At 36.6% G+C, this 18,195-nt stretch overlaps 1 protein-coding gene and 1 long non-coding RNA gene across 7 annotated transcripts in view; both read left to right on the top strand.

Annotated features, from left to right (window-relative positions):
• Ubr1 (Ubr1 ubiquitin ligase) overlaps positions 1 to 4,843 on the top strand; it is a 288,431-nt gene extending 283,588 nt beyond the window's left edge. For all 6 annotated transcript variants that reach the window (XM_070083324.1, XM_070083319.1, XM_070083320.1 and 3 more), the window contains one exon: positions 3,966 to 4,843. In XM_070083324.1, the coding sequence (XP_069939425.1) occupies positions 3,966 to 4,165 (200 nt within the window). In that variant the 3' untranslated portion in view covers positions 4,166 to 4,843. The remainder of the gene's footprint in view (positions 1 to 3,965) is intronic.
• A 1,031-nt stretch (positions 4,844 to 5,874) lies between these two features.
• On the top strand, positions 5,875 to 15,935 carry LOC128686116 (uncharacterized). Its single transcript, XR_008406607.2, has 2 exons — positions 5,875 to 10,107; positions 12,529 to 15,935. It is a non-coding gene; the product is annotated as an uncharacterized lncRNA (long non-coding RNA).
• The last annotated feature ends 2,260 nt before the right edge of the window (positions 15,936 to 18,195 follow it).

Here is an 18,195-nt window from a genome sequence, read left to right as displayed (position 1 = left end):
TGAATGTTGCAGCGAGGAGGAGGCTGGAGGCAGTGGAGATGTCATGTCTGAGGGCAATGTGTGCTGTGAATATAATGCAGAGAATTCGTAGTTTGGAAGTTAGGAGGAGGTGCGGGATTACCAAAACTGTTGTCCAGAGGGCTGAGGAAGGGTTGTTGAGGTGGTTCGGACATGTAGAGAGAATGGAGCGAAACAGAATGACTTCAAGAGTGTATCAGTCTGTAGTGGAAGGAAGGCGGGGTAGGGGTCGGCCTAGGAAGGGTTGGAGGGAGGGGGTAAAGGAGGTTTTGTGTGCGAGGGGCTTGGACTTCCAGCAGGCATGCGTGAGCGTGTTTGATAGGAGTGAATGGAGACAAATGGTTTTTAATACTTGACGTGCTGTTGGAGTGTGAGCAAAGTAACATTTATGAAGGGATTCAGGGAAACCGGCAGGCCGGACTTGAGTCCTGGAGATGGGAAGTACAGTGCCTGCACTCTGAAGGAGGGGTGTTAATGTTGCAGTTTAAAAACTGTAGTGTAAAGCACCCTTCTGGCAAGACAGTGATGGAGTGAATGATGGTGAAAGTTTTTCTTTTTCGGGCCACCCTGCCTTGGTGGGAATCGGCCGGTGTGATAATAAAAAAAAAAAAAATAATAAGCGTGTATGCACCTGGAGAAGAGAGAAGTGTAGAGGAGAGAGAGAGATTTTGGGAAATGTTGAGTGAATGCGTGGGGAGTTTTGAATCAAGTGTGAGAGTAATGGTGGTTGGGGATTTCAATGCTAAAGTGGGTAAAAATGTTATGGAGGGAGTAGTAGGTAAATTTGGGGTGCCAGGGGTAAATGTAAATTGGGAGCCTTTAATTGAGCTATGTGTAGAAAGAGATTTGGTAATAAGTAATACATATTTTATGAAAAAGAGGATAAATAAATATACAAGGTATGATGTAGCACGTAATGAAAGTAGTTCATTAGATTATGTATTGGTGGATAAAAGGTTGATGGGTAGGCTCCAGGATGTACATGTTTATAGAGGGGCAACTGATATATCGGATCATCATTTAGTTGTAGCTACAGTTAGAGTAAGAGGTAGATGGGAAAAGAGGAAGGTGGCAACAACAAGTAAGAGGGAGGTGAAAGTGTATAAACTAAGGGAGGAAGAAGTTCGGGTGAGATATAAGCGACTATTGGCAGAAAGGTGGGCTAGTGCAAAGATGAGTAGTGGGGGGGTTGAAGAGGGTTGGAATAGTTTTAAAAATGCAGTATTAGAATGTGGGGCAGAAGTTTGTGGTTATAGGAGGGTAGGGGCAGGAGGAAAGAGGAGTGATTGGTGGAATGATGAAGTAAAGGGTGTGATAAAAGAGAAAAAGGTAGCTTATGAGAGGTTTTTACAAAGCAGAAGTGTTATAAGAAGAGCAGAGTATATGGAGAGTAAAAGAAAGGTAAAGAGAGTGCAAAAGGAGAGCAGATGATAGTGGGAGAGGCACTGTCAAGAAATTTTAATGAAAATAAGAAAAAATTTTGGAGTGAGTTAAACAAGTTAAGAAAGCCTAGGGAAAGTATGGATTTGTCAGTTAAAAACAGAGTAGGGGAGTTAGTAGATGGGGAGATGGAGGTATTAGGTAGATGGCGAGAATATTTTGAGGAACTTTTAAATGTTAAGGAAGAAACAGAGGCAGTAATTTCATGCACTGGTCAGGGAGGTATACCATCTTTTAGGAGTGAAGAAGAGCAGAATGTAAGTGTGGTGGAGATACGTGAGGCATTACGTAGAATGAAAGGGGGTAAAGCAGCTGGAACTGATGGGATCATGACAGAAATGTTAAAAGCAGGGGGGATATAGTGTTGGAGTGGTTGGTACTTTTGTTTAATAAATGTATGAAAGAGGGGAAGGTACCTAGGGATTGGCGGAGAGCATGTATAGTCCCTTTATATAAAGGGAAAGGGGACAAAAAAGACTGTAAAAATTATAGAGGAATAAGTTTACTGAGTATACCAGTAAAAGTGTACGGTAGGGTTATAATTGAAAGAATTAGAGGCAAGACAGAATGTAGGATTGCGGATGAGCAAGGAGGTTTCAGAGTGGGTAGGGGATGTGTAGATCAAGTGTTTACATTGAAGCATATATGTGAACAGTATTTAGATAAAGGTAGGGAAGTTTTTATTGCATTTATGGATTTAGAAAAGGCATATGATAGAGTGGATAGAGGAGCAATGTGGCAGATGTTGCAAATATATGGAATAGGTGGTAAGTTATTAAATGCTGTAAAGAGTTTTTATGAGGATAGTGAGGCTCAGGTTAGGGTGTGTAGAAGAGAGGCAGACTACTTCCCGGTAAAAGTAGGTCTTAGACAGGGATGTGTAATGTCACCATGGTTGTTTAATATATTTATAGATAGGGTTGTAAAGAAAGTAAATGCTAGGGTGTTCGGGAGAGGGGTGGGATTAAATTTTGGGGAATCAAATTCAAAATGGGAATTGACTCGGTTACTTTTTGCTGATGATACTGTGCTTATGGGAGATTCTAAAGAAAAATTGCAAAGGTTAGTGGATGAGTAAGGTGATGAGGGTGTCCAATGATTTAGATGAAGAAAAATTGGATATCAAATTGGGGAGGAGGAGTATGGAAGAAGTGAATGTTTTCAGATACTTGGGAGTTGACGTGTTGGCGGATGGATTTATGAAGGATGAGGTTAATCATAGAATTGATGAGGGAAAAAAGGTGAGTGGTGCGTTGAGGTATATGTGGAGTCAAAAAACGTTATCTATGGAGGCAAAGAAGGGAATGTATGAAAGTATAGTAGTACCAACACTCTTATATGGGTGTGAAGCTTGGGTGGTAAATGCAGCAGCGAGGAGACGGTTGGAGGCAGTGGAGATGTCCTGTCTAAGGGCAATGTGTGGTGTAAATATTATGCAGAAAATTCGGAGTGTGGAAATTAGGAAAAGGTATGGAGTTAATAAAAGTATTAGTCAGAGGGCAGAAGAGGGGTTGTTGAGGTGGTTTGGTCATTTAGAGAGAATGGATCAAAGTAGGGGTAGGGGTCGTCCTCGAAAGGGTTGGAGAGAGGGGTTAAAGGAGGTTTTGTGGGCAAGGGGCTTGGACTTCCAGCAAGCGTGCATGAGCGTGTTAGATAGGAGTGAATGGAGACGAATGGTACTTGGGACCTGACGATCTGTTGGAGTGTGAGCAAGGTAATATTTAGTGAAGGGATTCAGGGAAACCGGTTATTTTCATATTGTCGGACTTGAGTCCTGGAAATGGGAAGTACAATGCCTGCACTGTAAAGGAGGGGTTTGGGATATTGGCAGTTTGGAGGGATATGTTGTGTATCTTTATATGTGTATGCTTCTAAACTGTTGTATTCTGAGCACCTCTGCAAAAACAGTGATAATGTGAGAGTGTGGTGAAAGTGTTGAATGATGATGAAAGTATTTTCTTTTTGGGGATTTTCTTTTTTTGGGTCACCCTGCCTTGGTGGGAGATGGCCGACTTGTTGAAAAAAAAAAAAAAATATTACCATGAGTAGAGAGACTCTTAGTGATTTTAATGTGTACCTGCATGCTAGCACAGTGTGTAAGTATATTTAGGTACAGGTACACATGGGTATAATTATCAGAGTACATGTACATATAAAATATGCAATAACTTTAAAACACTTGAAATTTTGGAAAGTTTCCAGACGTAATAGATGTGCTCACGGAGAATGTAAACAAACCAGGTGGGGCACACCTTATTTGAAAGACCGCTCGCCGTATAACAAATTTTGGTCATAATTTGAAATAATCATATTACCGGAACGCCGTAAAGCAGGGCCCTTCTGTATATAGGGATGAGTGGAAGAATAATTCTTAGGTTCTTGTATTTGTGATGCACATGTTATTAGCACCCAAAGTATAAAAGCTATGAGCTTCAAATTCCAGATTGATTCTATAAGCCATATTTTCCAACATTTAATTACATGTTCTAAAAGTTGTGTATTTTCAGGATGTTTCGTTAACCCTCCCTACCTTGATGAGTATGGAGAGACTGACCAGGGCTTGAAGCGTGGCAATCCCTTGCATTTGGATGCTACACAGTACTCACGTTTGCATACTATGTGGCTCTCTCATGCCATTCCTGACACAATTGCTCATACAATGGAGAGCAATTCAAGTGTTGTGGCAACTGAATGGCAGCATCTCTAATGGCTCAATTTGTGTAGGATTGTAATAGATGCCAGATCAGGGATATTTGCTGCTTTTATATGGTTCAGTATACTTGTATGGCAAATAGTCTGCTAAGGATTATTGTTTCACCACATTTTGTTAAGACAATATGTTTATTTAGTGGAGTTCTACAGCTAGAATTGTGTCAGCTCGGTTTGCCTTACTAAGTTTAATGCTCTTTCTTTTACAACTTAATTATACAATATATGTACACTTTAAATGCAGATGTAAAAAAAACAAAAGGAACAAGATACTTACTTCTTTTTCTTTAAATATCATGCCCAAATAACTTCATTAATTAACTAGTTGTGTACTGGTGGTGACTAAATTATCATTTGTCTGTGGTTGTAGCAGCATCAGTTGCTAACCTTTGTGAATGTGGAGTTGTAAGTCAGTTGGTGTGTTGATAGACTGCAGTTTGACCTAAACAAGTAGACTGAATCTTAACAAACATACATAATCAAAGCTTTAGATAGATTTTGAAATTACTAAATGCGTAAAAGGAGGAGAAAATTGTTACTACTGTCATGTATGTACAGAATGTAAAGCATAGAATTAAGAGTTTTGGTATACTACTGTCATAGATTGTTGTGGAAAGTGTCATGTCATGAATTCTGCAGTTTGGCAAAAGTCTAAATAAAATTTTAGTTTTATAGATTTCTTATGTTTTGTGAATGAATGGTTTCATCTCTTTTATGTAAATACAAAGTTTCTTTGTCAATTTTAAGAACTTTGTCATGTTATGTTGAATAAACTAGAAATACATAGCAGTGTAATGAAGCATTATATCTCAACTTGCACTATTAATATGTGCAAGTTCTGTTCAAAGAAAAAGAATGAAAAAGTTGCATATTTCCAATTCTTCAGAATTGTCAGATTGCCATTCATTGCACCTGTAGAATACTATATTGAACAGCTGTAGTACAGATGCAAGGTATTACAGTTTTAAAAATATAAACTTTTAATTCAAGGTAACATCAAAATTTTGTAATAAGTATCCTAACCAGCTTATTACTTAAACGTGGCATTCAGAACTCTGTATATATTTGCTGGTAGCATCATAATATAGCACAGCTGACAGCAGATTGTGAAGCTGATTTTCATATCAAAACTTGCTCTTTTAATTGGGAACATTTTACTTGGTTAGTTTTATGGGCAGTAAATATATGCATGCAAGTATAATTTTGGCTTTAAAAAGCACAGCTTGCTAACTTTGCTTATTCAGCAAGCTGGAACATTGTATGACTGCATCTCATACCCTACATAAGTTTAGGCACCATTTCAATTGGTATATTTACCTTCTTTTTTATTCATCATAAATTTATTTTCATATTCATAGCACTCCAGTTGCCATCTTAACTTCATGCATTTAATTTACTTTATCATTCATAGACACATCCAGTCCCAAATATCTAAATACAGTTACTTGATCTAAATCTCTCTTGGTATCCAATCTTTCATTTCATGTATTTTTCAGTCATAACTTTACTTTTGTGTACGAATGGTATATAATACCGACAAGATGAGAGTAAGACACATGTGCAACATCTGGGTATCTTTATTGTAGACGTTTCGCCATCCAGTGGCTTTATCAATACAAATTCTAGGACATAACTTGAAGACAGTAGAACTATGTACAGAAGATGAGGTAATCAGTCCCTCAACCTACTCGCACCTACTCCTAGGTTGAGGGACTGATTACCTCATCTTCTGTACATAGTTCTACTGTCTTCAAGTTATGTCCTAGAATTTGTATTGATAAAGCCACTGGATGGCGAAATGTCTACAATAAAGATACCCAGATGTTGCACATGTGTCTTACTCTCAACTTTACTTTTCTTTCTGTATTCACTTTCAGCTTCATTTATACATCCTCCTTGACTTCTCCAATTTAATCTACTCTTCTCAACTTTTTTTCTGAATCTTCTAAAGTTCTCTCATCAGTAAAGAACAAGTAGTAGCTCCCACGTCATATCTTTGAGGCCAGCACCTCTTTTGTCTAAATTTAAGGCTTGCTCCTACTCCCCTCATCTTTTACATCATCCCCCTAACCTGACCCTCACTCTCCTTGAACTGTCAACCCATTTCCTATTATGGATATTTGCAGCACCTTCCAAATCACTAGTCATTTTTTTTTCCAGTTTAATAGTGCAACAAACAGCTGCTTACCTTTACCTAAATATTGCACACTTATATGCCTTAATGCAAACACTTAATATTCATCTTCACATCCTCTTCTGTTCCTAAACTCTTGTTCTTTTGCATTTCTCCTGTTTCCTATGTCTTTTAATTATAATTCTGTCATACAGTATGAACTCTAGTCAACATACATTATTTCCCTATAATTCTGGCACTTCCTCTTTTTTCTTTATACACAAGAATTAAGTTCTCTGCCAATCATTAGCTGCCTTCCATTCTTATGAATAATCAACAAATAACTCGTCATTCTAAAACTTTATAGGCGTCTGCTTTAGTGCCCCCCCCCCCCCCCATTATCTACGCTTCTTACTGCCTCATCCGCTTCCTCTGTACTCAAGTGGTGAACGAACTGTTGAATACCAATATTTCACATTCATCAGATTGAGTATTTATGTTGTGAACTTCATGACTAGTTCATAAATAGTCTTATAAACCATCCCTGATGCTTCTGAGATTTTTAAAGCTTTTTGTTTTAACTCTAGAATGATTAATAAAAACACATTGTTTTGAAAGATTTCAGGGCATCTCAACCTTTACACTGTCAAAGACCTTGATGTTATTTATTTTATTATATTATCACACTGGCCGATTCCCACCAAGGCAGGGTGGCCCGAAAAAGAAAAACTTTCACCATCATTCACTCCATCACTGTCTTGCCAGAAGGGTGCTTTATGTCCCTTTTATTTCAGTCTTTAAAAGAATTTATATTTTAAGATAAGAGAATCATTTTCTAAAGGTAATTAGACCAAAAATAATGAGGTTTGTTCAAAATTCACAGAATTATGAAAGTGCATTGCTGAAAATCGTGGATTGCTTGACAGCAACAGCAGGTCTTGCTACATTTCCTCTTTTTTTATTATTATTATTATTATTATTATTATTATTATTCTTTTCTTTCTTTCAACACACCGGCCGTATCCCACCGAGGCGGGGTGGCCCAAAAGGAAAAACGAAAGTTTCTCCTTTTACATTTAGTAATATATACAGGAGAAGAGGTTACTAGCCCCTTGCTCCCGGCATTTTAGTTGCCTCTTACAACACGCATGGCTTACGGAGGAAGAATTCTGTTCCACTTCCCCATGGAGATAAGAGGAAATAAACAAGAATAAGAACTAGAAAGAAAATAGAAGAAAACCCAGAGGGGTGTGTATATATGTGCTTGTACATGTATGTGTAGTGTGACCTAAGTGTAAGTAGAAGTAGCAAGACGTACCTGAAATCTTGCATGTTCATGAGACAGAAAAAAGGACACCAGCAATCCTACCATCATGTAAAACAATTACAGGCTTTCGTTTTACACTCACTTGGCAGGACGGTAGTACCTCCCTGGGCGGTTGCATTATTATTATTATTATTATTATTATTTCTTTCAACACACCGGCCGTATCCCACCAAGGCAGGGTGGCCCAAAAAGAAAAACGAAAGTTTCTCTTTTAAATTTAGTAATTTATACGGGAGAAGGGGTTACTAGCCCCTTGCTCCCGGCATTTTAGTTGCCTCTTACAACACACATGACTTACGGAGGAAGAATTCTGTTCCACTTCTCCATGGAGTATTATTATTATTATTATTATAAATGCAAACATGGTTTCCTGTGGACTCTGGTGTGTATCAAGAATTTCAGTACCCAAATTTTGTGGCACACAATTCCACAAAATATATACACTCGCTGAACCTTGGAACGTTTTTATCTTATTTATTTTTTTTTACTGTTTCTTACATATGTACACTATGTACAAACATTGTATATGATATGAGAATTGTTGCTGTGTGTGTGGAATGCCTCAGAACAAGTTATGAGGTACAGTAGTGTCTCGCAGGACTTAGATACATGTATATATCATGTATCTTTGCATTGTTTGAGGTTTATCTTGCATTGTTTGAGGTTTTCTCATGGAGCGAGAGCACACATCTCTTTTGAGCCTTTATTTTTAGTACAATGAATTAGTGCTAAGTAATGATTGCAATTACCAGGCTTCAGATTGTAAGGAATTAGTTGGGCTGGAGTTATAACCTATGGACTGGCTGGGTTGAAAGCAATCTTATGGGCATTTCCAGTGTCACTTTCACTCGCTTTCTCACTTATAGAACTCCACATCAGAATCCTAGCTGTTAGAATCCTTAAGTATTAACAGTTAAGTGGTTAATTGTGGTGGGAGTGAGTTTACATATGTAAGCATGGTTAACAAAGGTTAAGAGGTGGCTGTTCCCATTATGCTTTTTATGGGGCAGTATATATTGTATACTACTCACACCCATGTGTGCAGATCCATTTGCTCATTTATTTGCTTAAATTACTGCTCATAGCAAACATGAAGGCTTTATGAATTTTTTTTTCCTCCCAACACTGGTCATCTTCCATCGAAGTACATACTGCACCTCCAGCTAACCACTAAAATATACGAGTCAATGCTGTAGGTTCAAACCAACGAACTCTGACAAGAGAGGCAAAGTCACATGTATCTGCCCATATGCCAGGCTTATTTTTAGTAATTTATACAGAAGGGGTTACTAGCCCATTGCTCCTGGCATTTTAGTCAACTTTTACAACATGCATGACTTGCGGAGGAAAGATTTTTGTTCCACCGCCCCATTTTTTTTTTTAGGAAATTGATCCCCAGACCACAGTGATCAGAGGAATAACACTCACCGCTGAGCTATGGATGTTGGTATACATTATGAATTACGCATACTATTGTGTCATTGATATGCACCACACGGCCATACTGGTACATCACCAGCAGCTTAATAATTAAGAAATCTCGTCTGCAAATTGTAAGGGCTTTTCTAAATACGGTAGAAAAACTTAAGTAATGCAATCATAGCTCATGCTTTCAATGTTATGTTATTTAAATTTGGTTTTTACGTTTCAAATAGAAGCATGCCCATTTCCATTGAGGCATGTAGAAGCAGAATTCTTTTCCGTTGGTGGCACGCATTTCTGTTAAGTGCAGTGGCTGGCAGGTATATATCAATGCTCAATTTTTCCTTTTTATCACCCCATCTCATTTCTTGATATTTTTCATGGTATCCAAACAAAGTGCAGGCAGTGCTTGTGAAACAAGGAAGAAAATTAACCATGACATTAGCCCAATTTTGATAAAATTTGAGGTAATTGAGATGTTGAAGGGTGGTTTGTGCGTCATGAGGGCGGCACAAGCGTTTGAAGTTAGAGAATCAATGATTCATTCAATTAGAGACAGTGACATGAAGGTAAAGGCTTATGGTATGAGTAAGCCTCAATGTGACAGTGAAAAGAATGAAGAATAGGCTATTACAGCTAAACAAAAAGTTTACTCAATGTGTGGATTGCAAAGCAAACAAAGGTATTCCATTTAGCCTTATTAATAAGAAAAACTTTTTTATTCTTTTCTTTTTTAATACTTTGGCCATTTCCCACTGAGGCAGGATGACCCAAAAAAGAAACACACTCGCCATCTTTCATACTGTGAAACTGTGTGAGAAAAGAGGACATCACTAATACAAGTGTACTTTTATTACTGGATGGTTTAACCAGTTTAGAATGTCCACTGAGCTACATAAAAAAACGGCAGGGTAAAACTAACCAGCGGCATATGACAGAATACCTGAGCACTCCACTACAGCAATCAACTGATATACTTGTCGCATCAGCATCCCAAGATCCCCATCCTTCAACATCACAACAACCCCAACCTATCGACTCATTCCACCACATTAAACATCAGCAACTTGACTTGAAGGTAAGTAACAAATACTCTGCAGTATTAAAGCAACATGTACTTTTCCTTTTTCACAGTCTGAACCTCACTTACGTTCAGAAACTTACTTTTGAAGCATTATATTAAGAAAAATTGTTATAGCTCTCTTGGAGGACATAGGAATGCAACCCTACTTTTTCCCCACATGTTTTTCAGTCCATAAATTGTGGCAGTTATTGGCATCGCAGTTTTCAGGAACTTAACCGTGTAAATGATTGTCCAGTGTAATGAAATGTGTGTGTTCTGTGTAATTGTCTTTCATGGTTAAAATTAAAATGTACATACAAGCAGACATTCATGGATTTTATTTGGCCATTGATGAAAAAATACTAAGTTGTTCAGTTAAAGGAAATCCTAGACACTTTCATTTTCAGACTCCGTGCACAAACTTCATCCTCATCTAAACTGTCTTGTATTAAAATTAACTGGTAGTATATCCTTTAGTTTACCCATGAAGAACTCTATGCACAGATTACTAAGAATGACTGCCAGAATTTCCCATTGGCATGCCCCCCCCCCCCCTTTTTTTTTTTTTTGTGTGTGTGTGTGTACTCACCTATTTGTGGTTGCAGGGGTTGAGTCATAGCTCCTGGCCCCACATGTGTGTGTGTGTGTGTGTGTGTAAGTGTAAAAGACTCAATGACAACATACATCTGTGTATGTAGTTCTCTAGCAAGAAAGACTAATAACACAGTAACTGTGACCTAAATGAAAAAGTGTAGTGTTAACAAAACTAAAGCCTGTAGTCAAGTTAATTGAAAGTTGCTCAGTTTAGAGAATGACATTTGCCGAACAGTCAGGTTGCAAATTTAGCAGTTTTAATGATTTGTAAGCTGGTAATCCAGTTGAGCTAGTAATTGATTGGCCTTTTGATCAAACCATACAACTAGGGCATAGCAGAAGCTTACTGATGGCTGATTAGCATTTATCTTTCAGAGCTCTTTGAAGATATGTACTTATTAAAATAAGCACTAACTTCTTTTAAAAGAGCTTTTAGTTTAAGGAATATACAAACGTATCAGCATAGTTTAATTTTTTTAAATCTCGACTTCTGTCTTCCACCAAGGCAGGATGTTCCCACCAGAAAAATACAATCACTTTCATTCATCAAGTCTGTCTTGCCAATCATTTTCTTAAATCATTTGTATTAAGGACAACATTAACACTCAGTTATCTGCCTCAGTAGTGTACATATCACTGTCTTTCTTTAATTCCTAGTAAGCTTTAGTAAATCTAATAGGACAGTTAAGTTTTGCAGGTTGTATCAAATGCTAATAAATTTGGTGTAAAACCCAAATTTATGGTGAACACAGCAGCGCTGTATAGCCCTTGTGGCTTAGCGCTTCTTTTTGATTATAATAATAATATGGTGAACACATTGCTTGGTTTCAGACAACACAGGATTATACCAAACTGTTTTAAGCATAAACATTATGAATATTTTTTAATGATTATTTGCTTCTAATCATTAGTGGACATTTGTTTTTCATCAAGTACATTGTCTCTAGTTTTACCTTATGTGATGGTCCTTGTTTTACCAAACTCAGTGGTCCCTAATTTACCTTACATGGTCTTTTGTTTTACCTTATATAAATGATGGTCCTCTTTTTGCATTTAATCATCCTTTTTTTCAATGATAGTTCCTATTTTTAGATGTACATACAGAATATACCATAAATAAAATAAATTTTATATCATTTACTTTGATGCTTGGAGAATATATTTTGTTTATTTGTTAAGGATACTAGATTTTGATTTTGACATTTTGATATTGATCTTATGGGAAGACATTATTTGTAGGCTTGAGCCTCTGCAAGATTTCTTTCCAATGCTGGTTGAAATTTTCATGGAATCAACCTTGAGATTATGGTGCAGATAATAGTTCGAATTTTTACATTATTATGGAAGGTCATCTTTCTTGTCAGGCTTCATATAAAAAAAACAAGAGTACTTTTATTTAATTTTTGTTTTGGAAAAGAATATTTTTATACATTATTTTTTAATTGTTGCAGGATTATAAAATTTAAGACGTTATATCCTGTTCAAGAATAGGATGTAAAATACTTATTCTCTTTAATTAATATTAGTCAAGCAATTGCATTTTTCAATAAATCACTGAAAATTTTTTATTGGTCATTGATCTTGTAAAACTACTGTGGATGAAACTTAATTTTTCTAATATTTGTAATCTTAAGCTGTAAAAGAAACTGAATATAATCAGATTGATCTCCCTTTTTAATTTTTTGTTTAAGCATATAATGTATGTATAGTACATGTACTCTACATACTGGTAAATATATTTTGCAAATCACTTTTCTTAAGTTACCTACAGTCTTGTACATAAAACTTTTTATTCAGCAGCAGTGAGGCAAGTAATCTCATTTAATTTTCTTAAATTTACAGATTTTAAGACTTGACAGATTCAACAAAAGTAAAGTACAGTACTCTACACCTGAGTGCTTGTTGCATGGCGGAAGATTTTATAGGTGCATATTAGGAATGATCACATCAGAATATGCTGTAGTGTCAGTTGTCTTGAAGTCGTATTTATTTTTACTTTAGTTGCTGATCCATTTGTGTTCTTGCAACCCACATGTGCCCAGCAGAATGTTGATACAGTAATATAAGTTTTGTGACTGAAAATTGTTTACCTAATGTTGCAAAAAAGCCTTATGAATTACAAAAAGCTGAAAGTAGTGTGTGTGAGTCTTTCAGTATACTGTGAGCTAAGTAACACTGCAGAGATTTGAAGAGCTTGTTTTGTATTAAATAACTAATCACATCATGCTTAGTGTAATAGACATAGTCATCTTATTGCATCATACTAACAGTTAGAATGGTAGTTAACTGATATGTGACAGTTTGTTCATGAATGTGATTTTTTGCTGAACATGTGTATAAGGAATATGTACCACTAATATTGAATGGAAAAAGTTTAAAAATTTTGTATGTCATTTTTGTTTTTGTTATGTCTGGCAGAGAAAGATAATATAAATTCTTGTAATTGTACTCTATTACTGTAGTTCAAACCACTGGCATTCTGCAAGCATCTGTATTAAAGCTGAGCAATTAAGAATTATGAGAATGAACACAACAAATAGTTGCCAAATACTGAAAAAAAACAGAGGATGGTCAGTACTGTATCCAGGCAGTTCTTAGGTTTTGATGCTCATGCTTCAGTGGTTAAAATATCACAAGGTTAGTTTTTGGTATTGAATATCTATTAAAAATATTGATAACATTTATTGACCTTTTGCTTTTAAGAATCACATTTTTTTTTTTTTTTTTTTTTTTTTTTTTTTCAAATGCCATTTGTAAATTGTGTTTTGAGATACAGTAGTAGTGTTCATTCATATTGTATATGATTGAGATAATGGTAAATGTGTTTTACAGTTATGATAAGGTATTGCTCGAAGAAATTCATATACAGTTTAAATTATATGTATAGAGAATAAGAGGAGAGTTAATCTCAAAATGCAAAATAATCTGGGCATATACAGAGGAACTAAAGAGCCACGACACTTCACAAAATCTTTTTTCAGATGTAAATATGATGCACTAGTTCAGGTGTGTCAGTCTCAAGTTAAAGAAGCTGATCCGAAAGCCAAAACTTCCCACCTTACTCAAGTTCAAAAAGTGATAACAAATAGGTTGTGTGTGTGCCATCATCCCTACAGATTTGTAGAGGATTAAATTCGTAGAGGTCATGCAAAACTAGAAACTGAATAATAAAAATCAAGTTACATATTTTTTTTCAGATCTGGGTTTGTTTATGCTTCAGAGATCACCTCTCCAATATATCAATAATTGGGTTAATAGTGACATTCACAAGAAATAATTGCAAGAATGAGAGAGAGATATGGGAGTGGGAAGGTCATTGAGCCAAAAGAAATGGTGGATAATTGAATCTGTTTGTGGGCTGCCCTTCAGTAAAGCAGTTAAATAATCAAAATCTGTGAATCTGTAGGGATGCTTATGCATGTGCACACTCTTTGGTGGCTGGCTGATAGGAAAAAAAAAGACATAATCATATACAAGGTTGTAAAAGACACAATAGTAGTAGAACAGTAGGTTGCTATATAGGAGTAGATACTGTAGTTGGTATGAATAGAAATTGCAATGAAGTTTATAGTAAAGCATTGGAATGTAAGATTGTGCACATAGCTCTCCTGTAGCTGCAAATAGGTCTATATCTAATCCGAGGAGGACTAGTCAGACAGGCGGCAACTGTACTTCAACCCCTTAAAGTGCAAGGTTTTGAAACTGGGAAGGAGAAATTAGATGCAGAATACAAAATTGTGAGGGATGTAAACTACAAATTTGACAAGAAAAAGGCTCTAGGGATAAGCAGAATCTGAAACACATCATCAGTGATGAACATTAGCTGAATAACTGCAGAATGTCCAGAAACTTGCTATAAAACAACAGTAGTTCCCAAGGTAAGAAGAATGAACTGTGAAAAAACTTAAGGAACTTGACCTTAAAAATTAGGAATATGGGAAGAACCAGGGGGAATGGGAAGACATGACATACAGAACACTCAGATGATTTCATAATGCAGAAAGAGCAATGGGTATATTTTCAAAATGTGCAAATAATTTAGAGAGATCACCCCTCCAACAATGTCCCTTGATGCCATTGAGAAGCTCATTATGTAAGGAATTTGTTTTGCCCATCCCCTCCCTTTCCTTGGTTTGAATCTGATTACCTCCCATTCCCACAGATGGTGACCCCAATGGGTTTAGTGCTTCTCCCATGAATGTAATAATAATAGTGATATCAGGCAGTAATTTAAATGTGGTTAGGAAGCTGAACAATTTTAAGGAGGAAATGGTGGAAGCAGATAGGGCCAATAGCACCAAAAATTTGCTGTCACCAATTGGAAATAGTTGGGGTTCTGGGCCAGAAGTAGAGAGGTCATTAATCATAAATTTGCAAGTGCACTCACTATTATATCATTCACATTTGTGATATTGCTATACAGTACTGTATATAATACATGCATGTACACAAATGTACACATACATTAATGTGGATTAAAAATACCTTCAGCAAATATATATTAGATATGACTATCTGCTTGAGTGTTTTAGAGGAGGAAGTGTAAAAATTTTGCAGTCATACTGTGTATTTATTCTTGTAAATTGTGTATTGCCAAGCTGTAATGCTGTGTTACAGGGCTGACTCAAGTATTCACATAAATACGTATATATATATATATTTTTTAAGTTGGTTATTTTTTTGTTAAAGCATTTATTTCCATGTTTCACGATGAGATGTTGGAGATTTTGAGAGTTTAAAAACGGCTCATTGGTGTACCACCTGCCTTGGTCTATTGGCATATCTTCATGAGCACTCCTTGATAATGAAGTAGCCATCAAATACACTCTTCTCTGATACACGTGATTTGCTCGATAATTCAAAAAGAAGCATATTTTGACCATATTCACTGACTTTTTAAAGTGTTACTGAAATCCATAATATTTGTCCAAGGTTGCCAGATTGAAATGTAATGCATATCTAGTTAGCAGTGTTTTTGCTGTATTAATGCTTTGTAGTGTATAAATCATTAGTTTTCATCAAGCATTTTAAAGCTAAACACAAAAAAGCTTGTATATTGTGAAAATGTTTTTGTGAGATAAATGATATCAAGGAGTGTTGTACTATTAGTCCACTTCCTTGACTCTTCTAGAGCTAAATACTTAAGGAAGCTCCTTAAATCAGATACGCAGCTTCTAAGCAATGCGATGCATTGCAACCATTTAATTTTAAATTTCTTACATTATGTACATAAATTTTAATAAGCAAAACCATGTTTTTATTACCCCCTGCATGGTTTAAATAATTTTGTTATACTTGTTTCTATGACTTGTATTTAAAGGTGTTTAAAAAAAAACAATCAATATTTAATACTTGTACCCTGAAAGAAGAAAATGCAGAATAGAAGATTTGTTATCCTTCACCTAATAATGTTCCTACATTCAGCAGGGCTTTTACATTACCATGCTGTACTACACAAGTCTAACACTAGAAAGCATACTTAATTATCATTACAATACAGTCTTAACCCTTTGACTGTTTCCGACGTATAAGACGTATAAATACGTCTTAAGAGCCAATGTTTCTGACGTATAAAAATACGCATAAATTCTAGCAGCTTCAAATCAAGCAGGAGAAAGCTGGTAGGCCCACATGTGAGAGAATGGGTCTCCATGGTCAGTGTGCACCATATAAAAAAAATCGGGGAGCCAGTGGTGCATTGTGGGAATGCCATTTCAGTTGTCCATTTTCAGCATGTCTAGCAGTAAGAAATATGTGATTCCCCAGCAAATCTGGGACTCTTCTCTTCCCAAGTGATGCTCTAACACAGATGGAAGTGTCAGTGAAGATCAATTTCATGATTTGGAGGAGTTTGAGACCAAAAGCAATGGAGGAGGAGGAGGGGAGGAAGAGGAGGAGGAGGAGGAGGAGAAGAGGAGGAGGAGGAGGAGGAAGAAGAAGAAGAAGAAGAAGATGTAATAATATTGTTCCCTTGAAGCAAGAAAAAAAAAAGTCCACCCCATGACAGTGACAAGATAAGGGGAGATAACATCTGATAAGAGCTGACTTTGATGAGCGTAAACGAGGGTAGAGCTAAGGAAATATTACATGACCATCACCCTCCCTTTGTTTTTCTGGTACACAAACATTTCTGTCTGTCTATTTGTCTGTCTGTCAAGCTCCCTGTCTGTCCATCTAGCTCTGTCTCAGAGAGAGCCACAAGACTGTGTCATCACTTTTACTCACATCTTCAAGCAGAGTATAGCACTTTGTCTGGATTTCTTGGGTTATCCTAGGTAATTTACACTATGTATACTTGTATTTATGTGTACCTGTGAGACAGAGATAGGCAGACAGATAGAAAGAGAGACAGATTGAAAGATATAGAATGAGGGAGAAAGATAATTAGATAGAATGGAGGAGGGGAAGCAGCATCCGACCCCATTGTTTTGACAGGCGGTAGGGGGAGTGAGTAATGAGACAATATGTCACTTTGACAGCTGCGGACTTCTGACTCAAAACAATTATAAGCCACACACTCACACACAAGACGAGGAGAAGGAGGAGGAGGAGAAGAAGGAGGAGGAGGAGGATTGTTTGTTTGTTTTTGTAAACAAGTTTTGTAAACAATATATTGATAATTATGTTTGTGTGCTTATTGTGTTGTATACAACGAGTGTATATATGTACATTGCACCATACTTTGGTCTCATAGGCCACATAAGTTATGTGAAAAAATAAAATAGTGAAAAAACAAAAAACCTTCAGGTAAGACACATATGCAACAGTTAGGTATCTTTATTATGAAACGTTTCGCCTACACAGTAGGCTTCTTCAGTCAAGTACTTGACTGAAGAAGCCTATTGTGTAGGCGAAACGTTTCATAATAAAGATACCTAACTGTTGCATATGTGTCTTACCTAACAACCTGTCGGTATTTTATACCATTTTAATGTTCAATCTGTCAGACACTGCAACACAAGGGTATCTTGGTACAGACCTGCTATCAACTTCGACAACTTCCACCAGGGGGAGGGGCTGGATTTGAGAGGGACCTGACCTTTCAACATCTGAGTTCTTACCTCTCCTAGTGGCCTACGTCTCACCTCTTGGCGCTATAAAAAGCTCCATCCTGTCACTTCTTCTCCATATTGTTTCATACTATGGAACAATGCTCTTCTCCAGACTGAGGGACTGACCACCTCAAAACTTTAAGGGTGATGGACTGATTACATCGTCTTCAAGTATCTTCTGCTTCTATCAACTTTTCTGTACTTGACTGAAGAAGCCTACTGTGTAGGCGAAACGATTCATAATAAAGATACCTAACTGTTGCATATGTGTCTTACCTAACAACCTGTCGGTATTTTATACCATTTTAATGTTCAAAAAAACCTTCAATTACAAGTAAACTAAAGTTTACCGGGTGAGCGGCAGTCGCCGCTGTTGCCATACGCGGCTCATTTTCTGCAAACTTCATGCTGTATAGCCCTTGTGGCTTAGCGCTTCTTTTTGATTATAATAATAATA

The sequence above is a fragment of the Cherax quadricarinatus genome, chromosome 9, assembly GCF_038502225.1.
Source record: "Cherax quadricarinatus isolate ZL_2023a chromosome 9, ASM3850222v1, whole genome shotgun sequence".
In the NCBI taxonomy this organism is placed as follows: Eukaryota; Metazoa; Arthropoda; class Malacostraca; order Decapoda; family Parastacidae; genus Cherax; species Cherax quadricarinatus.
Note: the sequence above shows the minus strand (reverse complement) of the source record. Positions and strands in the feature narration are given on the sequence as shown.